The following is an 8,459-nucleotide window of genomic DNA, read 5'->3' on the forward strand; positions in this document are numbered from 1 at the left end:
AAAAAAAAAAAAAAAAAAAAAAAACTCTTTTTTGGTATCCATAACAGAGAACAGAGTTTCTGTGAAACTGAAGGAGCAGCAGAGAATCACAATGAATGGACAGGGTTAGCTGGAAAAACAACAGAAGAATTGCGAAGAAAGCAAAAAGGTAGGACTTCGCTTTAAAGATATTTCAGCGGACAAATCCTGGTTCTGCCACTTATCATATGTCCGTAGAAAAAGCCCAACCTCCCAGATGTTAATACTCACCCCCTGAGACTTTTGTAAGGCTTAAAATATATGTAGACACACACACATAGAAACATATACATGAATACATACATTGGCAACACACAGACACACACACACACACACAGGCAAGCATCTTAGAGGTGGCTCTTTGTAACCAATGACTTCCTCGTCTAAATCCTGCCTGCTGTGCTCATTCCCACCTTTAAGCTTGCATTTGTTCTTGTTGAATATCTTCCTACCCATTCGTACTTCTACTCATCCTGCAGAGGCCAACAAAAGGCACACTTCCTCTGAGAAGCCCATGGGGTTTTCTCCCCTCTCTGACCTTTCACTGCTGCTGTCAGTACTTTCACTGAACATTATAATATTGAAACTATTCTGCCTTATATGAGTCTCTGCACTTTCACATAAAAAAAGCTCAAAGAGAACACATACTTTCTGAAGTCAAAGGCTGCATACTTTTTTTATTGTTTGTTTATTTACTGATTTTTTTGAGACAGGGTCTCACTCTGTTGCCCAGGCTAGAGTACAGTGGTGCGATCACAGATCACTGTACTCCAGCCTCGATCACAGCCTCGACCTCCTGGGCCCAAGCAATCCTCCTTTCTCAGCCTCCCGAGTAGGTGGGACCACAGGCACATGCCACACCTGGCTAGGATTTTTTTTTTTTTTTTTTGGTACAGATGGGGTCTCCCTATGTGGCCCAGGCTGTATATATATTTTTATATCCTCCATAATGCTTGGAACTCTTGAGCTCAGAATGACTTGTTAAGTTGGGCTCTCTGGAGAGAGAAAAACAGGAAGGGTCTCTCCAACTTCAGAGTGACTGCTTGCTAGTGAGATCCCAGCTCACATTTACCTTCTATAGAATCACCCTCTTATCACCCCTCCTTCAAGTAAGGTGGAGGGTCCAGGAGCCAAGAAGAAGGAAAAGAAGAAATACTAAAGGTCAGAGACAACAGGAGTGCGTGCTTAGTCAGGATTTATAATGGGAGAGAGAAGGGTGTTTGTGCTTTTGTTGTTTTGAAATCTCAGGGTAAATCTGGCGATGGGAGACTGGTTACCAGGAATTGAGTTTGCAGAGCCTTTGGGTGACACATTCTAAACACATCCCCGTCTTACCTATATTGTGCTTGAAAGTGGCTTTGCACAAAGCTTTGACCTAGAGGAAGCTGAGCTGATGGTGACAAGCAGTTCTCAGAGGTTTTATTGGCTTCAGGTGGAAGCTGCAAAGAAATGAGGAAAGGAAACCAGATTAGATACACCTCTAGTCACTCAGCTGCTTCCAGACCACCGAGCCCATGCTTCCTCCTGGGCCCACATCATCCCTTTCTGGGATTCTGCAGAGTCTCAACCTTCAGTGCTGCCTTTACCATAACTCAAGTCTCTTTCAATCCCCTGACCTCCCAAATTCTCTGGGACAAGAAGTGTGTGTGTATTAAAAGAGCAAACCTGAGCCTGAACCTTGGCGGATGGTCGCTCATTCTCATCAGCCTCACCTGTTCCTCCTGGATGGACGGTCCTGTGCATTATCTCTGTCCCACTCGGCTTCAATGTCTAGGTGCCTCTTGTATATTTCATGGGGTGGGCTTGCCATCACCTCAAATGCATCCACACCAAATATCTCCACCTTCCACCTGCCTGCTAAATCATTCCTGCCCACATTTTGCAAGGAGCCAGTTTCACATAAGTATTCTCTTTTGCAGGCAAATGAGTCTTTTAGTTTTTCAATTTGGTGCACAAGCTTCCTTCACTCCGTTCATCAGTACTTGTGCCCTTTACATTCCCCTTGCGTTTGTTTCCTGTGGCTGCGATAGCAAATTATCACAAACTGGGGGCTGTAAACAATAGCTTATTCTCTCACAGTTCTCATGAGCAGCCATCCAAAATCAGTATCACTGCACTGAAATCAAGGTGTGGGCAGGGTTGCACTCCCTCCAGAGGCTCTAGGTGAGAGTCTGTTCCTTGACTGTTCCAACTCTGGTGGCTGCCGGAATTCCTTGGCTTGTGACCACATCACTCCAGTTTTCAATCCTGGCATCTTCAACTCTCTCTCTGCTCTGTCTTCACATAGCTTTCTCCTGTGTGTGTCTCAAATCTCCCCCAGCCTCTCTTTCACAAGAACACTGGTAGCATTTAGAGCCCACCTGGATAATTCAGGTTAATGACCCCCATCTCAAGATTCTTAATCACATCTCCAAAGTCTTTACCATAGAAGGTAATGATATGATGTGGCTGTGTCCCCACCCAAATCTCATCTTGAGTTGTAATCCTCACAATCCCTGCATGTCTAGAGAGAGACCTGGTGGGAGGTGATTGGATCATGAGGGCGGTTCCCCCATGCTGTTCTCGTGTTAGTGAGTTCTCCTGAGAGCTGATGGTTTTATAAGGGGTGCTTCCCTTTGCTGCTCACTCTTCTCTCTCCTGACGCCTTGCGAAGATGGTGCCTGCTTCCCCTTCCACCATGACTGTAAGTTTCCTGAGGCCTCCCCAGTCATGTGGAACGGTGAGTCAATTAAACCTCTTTCTTTTGTAAGTTACCCAGTCTCAGGTATTCCTTTATAGCAGCGTGAAAACAGACTAATACAGATAACATCTACAAGATGCAGCGATTAGGACCTCATGTCTTTGGGAGTCATTTTTTAGCCTGTCTCACCTCAGGGCTTCTGTGTGCCCTAATGCCACCAACTTCCTCTGGACCCCTACCACTTCCAAAATGAGTTAATCAACCTTTCTCGTTTCCCTAAATTTATTCTTCACCCCCTGTCCATTCCCTACCACACATGGGACACAATTTTTTGATTAAGGCCCTGTTATGCCAAAATTTCTGTCCTAGAAGATGCTGTCCCTATCCCAGAATCAAAGCCACTCATAATACAACGCTATTTAGTAAAATATAAACTTACCTATATAAATATCTATGCAAGACCCCACATAAAATATGACCTAGAGCAGCATCTCTCAACTTTTTCATCATTACTCCCCTCATGGAGTCTTTTTAGACAATTTTTCCTAACATTCCCACCACGAAACTCGAATACCATGGATACACTGTGTATGCGTCTATATATACCTTTAGAAGAACAGGCAGGCAGTGAGGTGTATGTAAAGACTTGGGTGAAATTAGAAGTAAATGTTGAAGGAGTTTAGAAAGCAGATGACAGAACCAGGCAAAAGGAACACATGTGAAGCGTCTGGGGTAAGGTGTGCAATTTACTTCAAAGTACATCCAAAAAATAAGATGAGGGAAAAAAAGATATGAGTAATGAGTGGATAGAGAGACAGATGGGTAAATGTGTGATAAAGCAAATTTAGTACAACATAAGTTGTAGAATCTAGGTGATGGGGAGGAGTGTTCACTTCATAATTAATTCAACTTTTCCATATGTTTGAAATTTTTCATAATAAAATATTGAGATGAACAAGTTATGAGTGCTCAAAATGGTCATTCTTATATGTCCTAATATTTTATGACACCCAATTTGCCTAGGATACAAGATGTGCAAAGGGAAGTAGAAAACAGGGCTGGAATGTGAGTCTGGTGCCACAACGGGTGGGGACTTCTATGTCCTAAGGGAGACTACCTGGCTCAGTGAACAGCATGGTAACAGGGTCAAGAATGTCCAAATCAGGCTGGGCACAGTGGCTCACATCTGTAATCCCAACACTTTTGGAGGCCGAGGCAGGTGGATCACCTGAGGTCCGAAGTTCAAGACCAACCTGGCCAATATGGCGAAACCCCATCTCTACTAAAAATACAAAAATTAGCCAGGCATGGGGGCAAGCACCTGTAATCCCAGCTACTCAGGAGGCTGAGGCAGGAGAATCATTTGAACCCTGAAGGCAGAGGTTGCAGTGAGTCGAGATTGCGACACTGCCCTCCAGCCTGGGCAACAAGAGCAAAACTCCATCTCAAAAATACAAACAAACAAACAAACAAAAAGAATGTTTGGGCATGTGCAGTGGCTCATGCCTGTAATCCCAGCACCTTGGGAGGCTGAGGTGGGTGGATCACCTGAGGTCAGGAGTTCAAGACCAGCCTGGCCAACATGGTGAAACCCCGTCTCTGCTAAAAATACATATATTAGCCAGGCATGGTGGCACGCATCTGTAATCCCAGCTACTTGGGAGGCTGAGACAGGAGAATCGCTTGAACCCGGGAGGCAGAGGTTGCAATGAGCCGAGATCATGCCACTGCACTCCAGCCTGGATGACACAGCAAGACTCCGTCTCAAAAAAAAAACAAAAAAAAGAATGTCCAAATCCCCACACCGGTACTTGATTACAAGTTACTTGACTGCCCTGATCCAGCTAAAAAAGTTACTTAATCTCTTTGCTCCATGATTTCCCAACTATAATAAAGGGATAATGACAGTACCTGTCTGATAGGGATTCTCTGAGTATTTAAAGAGTTTCTATATATAAAACACAAGGCTGAGTACGGTGGCTCATGTCTGTAATCTCAGCACTTCTGGAGGCCGAGGTGAGCAGATTACTTGAGGTCAGGAGTTCAAGACCAGCCTGGCCAACATGGTAAAACCCCATCTCTACTAAAAATACAAAAATTAGCCAGGTGTGGTAGTACACACCTGTAATCCCAGCTACTCAGGAAGCTGAGGCAGGAGAACCACTTGAGCCCAGGAGGCGGAGGTTGCAGTGAGCTGAGATCGCACCACTGTACTCCAGCCTGGGCAACAGAGCAAAACTCTTGTCTCAAAAAAAAAAAGAGAGCATATGTACAAAACACTTAGAACCATGCCTGGCACAAAGCACAGTGTAGATGGTGGTTGTTATTACACAAGGTGGAGTACCTGACGAGTTTTGAACTCAGGTGGTAGCAACATGCTTGGAGAGATGCTTTAACTTGACAGCTACTGACTCCCAGATGAAGAAGTATAAGTTTGGAGGTTAGGACACAGATTAGTAGGCTCAAGCATTCAGGAAACAACAGGATAAGGTAGAACAGGAGCCATGAAGACGAAAAGGAGGGGTGGATTCCAGACACCCGAGGACGTAGCTTCATCAATCAGCCCCTGACTATGGGAGTGGAGGAACGTGATCAACTACAAGGATCCAGTCTGGTGCCTGGCGAATCCCGGTTCCATTCACAGAGAGGCAAAGTCAAAACAAGAGGTGTGTTTGGGACGGGCATGCTGGGTTTGAGGTGACTCAATACCCAGACACAGACATTCATGACAAATAGGGGAAGAGCACTTGGAGGAGCTAACTTGGATGCATAGCGGACCCTGGTGTATTTTGACTGCCCTGTATACACTACTCCTTTGGTGGTAGCAAACCCCGTTTTGGAACTCTGAATCCAGTCCATGTATGGAGAGGGGTCTTTAATCAAGGGTCCTGCCCTCACCTACCAAGGGATAGGCCCATGACCCAAGCAAGCCACACTGAGATGCTCCTACTCTGAATGTGAATCATGACCAGAGTGGCCAATGGCTGAAAACATTTCTGCAGACTGTGCTGTCCAGGGAAGAGAACGGACCAGTTCCTGCTGCTGAGATACCCTCACAGCTGTCTGATTCTTAACAGTTCTAGGTTGGTCCTTCAGCCTTCCCTGTCATCCAGCGTGAGGCTCCTTGGCCTTCTCCTAAGTCCCCTTTCTTGTTTGAGTCAGCTCAAGTCGGTTGCTGTTGCTTGCAACCCAAGAATTCACAGTGACACTGAACAGCATTGGGAGAGGCTGTGGACAGGATCACCCAGGGAAGGGCATGGAGAAAGAAAATCCTGAAAGAGGCTGGAGTGAGGGGCAGCAGGGGGTCATTCACAAAGCACAGACAATGAGGCCAAACGCACTGGCTCTGCTCTGTTAGCTGAATGACACTCAGCCTCTCTCTCTGAGCCTCATTCTACATCTAACACATCAATTTCATGGAGCTACCATTAAAATCACAGGTGATGACTTGCACGGTGGCTCACACCTGTAATCCCAGCACTTTGGGAGGCCGAGGTGGGAGGATTGCTTGAATCCAGGACTTTGAAACCAGCCTGGACAACATAGTGAGACCTCGTCTTTACAAAACTAAAAAATTAACCAGGTGTGGTGGTGCATCCCCGTAGTCACAGCTACTTAGGCGGGGGGCTGAGGCAGGAGGATCGCCAGAGCCCAGGAGGTCAAGACTGCAGTGAGCTATGATCACTCTACTGCACTCCAGCCTGGGCAACAGAGTGAGGCCCTGTCTCAAAAAATAAATAAATAAAAATAAAAACAATCTCAAGAGATGACATGTATTGTGTATCTTCCCTGCACATAGTCAGTGCTTAATATATGTCAGCTTCCTGATCCTCTCCCCAGCCTCATCCCCTACTTAATTCTGCAAGAGCGGCATTTTCTGGAAAGCAAACTGATAAAAAGATTGTGTTAGGGTTTCTAAAAGGGTAATAAAAATGTGCCCTCTTTGCAGGATGAAAACATTTGAGGATCAGTAAATTAACAGAAAAGAAAGCGGCCCTTATGGTTTTTATTCCAGTTTCAAATAAATCTAGCTACATGGCTTTGCTATGTCTTGAAAACAGAAATAACCTCAAAGAGAAAAAAAAAATCAGAGTTTCACAGAGGACAGAGGCTTTCCTTCTAGGAAAGGGAAAATGAAGTTTCACGCCGGCTGATCCCAACAGCTCTGTTCTCTACCTTCAAGCGTACACAGCCGGGCCTCTGCAGGCAGCCCAATTTTCTGAGAGCAAATTTTAGGAGAGGCTTTGACCCCAGAGAAAGAGATCTTTTCTGGTTTCAATCAGGTCAAACTAAGGGCGGCGTAAGCTCCTCTCTCTAGCCAATAGCCAATAGCTGGTCTTGCCTGGCTGGTCTACTCCTAACACGCCTGGCCCCTTGAGGAACAGGAAGTAGCTGGAGAGATCAAGGCCAGGGAGCGAGGGGTGAAGGGGTCTGGAATCAGGCTGGGCCCTGTCAGCCACATAGGAGTCTGAATTTTGTTCTATGTGCTATTGGAAGCCAGTGGGGGAATTTAAGCAGAAGACGGACAAGCTCTTATTTCCTTTCTATCTGGCGGTAGTGTGCAGTATATTGCAATAGGACATATTCGAAATTGGAAAACCAATTATGGCTGCTTTTACTTGTGTCTTGAAGTTGTTAAAAAGAATTATTGGCCGGGCGCGGTGGCTCTCGCCTGTAATCTCCGCACTTTGGGAGGCCGAGGCAGGCGGATCACGAGGTCAGGAGTTCGAGACCAGCTTGGCCAACATAGCAAAACCCTGTCTCTACTGAAAATACAAAAATTAGTCAGGCATAGTGGCACACGCCTATAGTTCCAGCTACTCTGGAGGCTGAGGCAGGAGAATCGCTTGAACCCGGGAGGCGGAGGTTGTGGTAAGCTGAGATCGCGCCACTACACTCCAAGCTGGACAACAGAGCGAGACTCCATCTCAAAAAAAAAAAAAAAAAAAAGAATTATTGCCAGGCCTTCTTGGCTTAAATAAACACAATATTATCTCAAAGAAAGGTCTAGGGGTGGTGCACCACAATGAGAAACAAAGGTTCTAGAGCAGTGGCTCTCAACTGGGTTGGGGGAATGGTGACTTTGTCACCATCCCCATTCCCATCCCAGGGGACATTTAGCCATCTCTGAAGACATTTTGGCTATCACAAATAGTCAAATGCCTAGCCTGCTACACTGGCATCTAGGAGGTAGAGGTGCTACTAATGCTACCATGAACAGGACAGCCATCCTCAGAAAAGAATCAACTAACCACAAACATCCAACAGTGTTGAAGTTAAGGAAGCCTATTAGAGAGTTGAGTTTACTGGATTTGGATCCTAGCTCTCTCAGTTAATAACTGTGTGACTTGGGGCAAGTTACTTAACCTCTCTGTGATCTTCTCCACCCTTAAGCCCAATGCTTTCTCCTGCTACCAAGAGATAGAAAAGGAAAATTGAAAGGCTATCTATCCCACCTACCTTAGAAGTAGGAAGACCTGGCCGGGCGCGGTGGCTCAAGCCTGTAATCTCAGCACTTTGGGAGGCCGAGACGGGCGGATCACGAGGTCAGAAGATCGAGACCATCCTGGCTAACACAGTGAAACCCCGTCTCTACTAAAAAATACAAAAAAGTAGCCGGGCGAGGTGGCGGGCGCCTGTAGTCCCAGCTACTCAGGAGACTGAGGCAGGAGAATGGCGTAAACCCGGGAGGCGGAGCTTGCAGTGAGCTGAGATCCGGCCACTGCACTCCAGCCCGGGCCACAGAGGGGGACTCCGTCTC

General features: G+C 46.2%; 1 protein-coding gene across 4 annotated transcripts in view; it reads right to left on the bottom strand.

The window, feature by feature from the left end:
• The window catches only part of USP43 (ubiquitin specific peptidase 43), a 71,386-nt gene that overhangs the window by 44,696 nt on the left and 18,231 nt on the right, over positions 1-8,459 (bottom strand). For all 4 annotated transcript variants that reach the window (XR_001880917.1, XM_017849235.1, XM_017849234.1 and 1 more), the window contains exon 3: positions 1,354-1,457. Coding sequence is in view for 2 of the 4 variants with exons in the window: in XM_017849234.1 (XP_017704723.1) it covers positions 1,354-1,457 (104 nt within the window). In the remaining 2 variants the exon portion in view is untranslated. The remainder of the gene's footprint in view (positions 1-1,353; positions 1,458-8,459) is intronic.

The sequence above is a fragment of the Rhinopithecus bieti genome, unplaced genomic scaffold, assembly GCF_001698545.2.
Source record: "Rhinopithecus bieti isolate Rb0 unplaced genomic scaffold, ASM169854v2 scaffold_31527, whole genome shotgun sequence".
Classification (NCBI taxonomy): domain Eukaryota; kingdom Metazoa; phylum Chordata; class Mammalia; order Primates; family Cercopithecidae; genus Rhinopithecus; species Rhinopithecus bieti.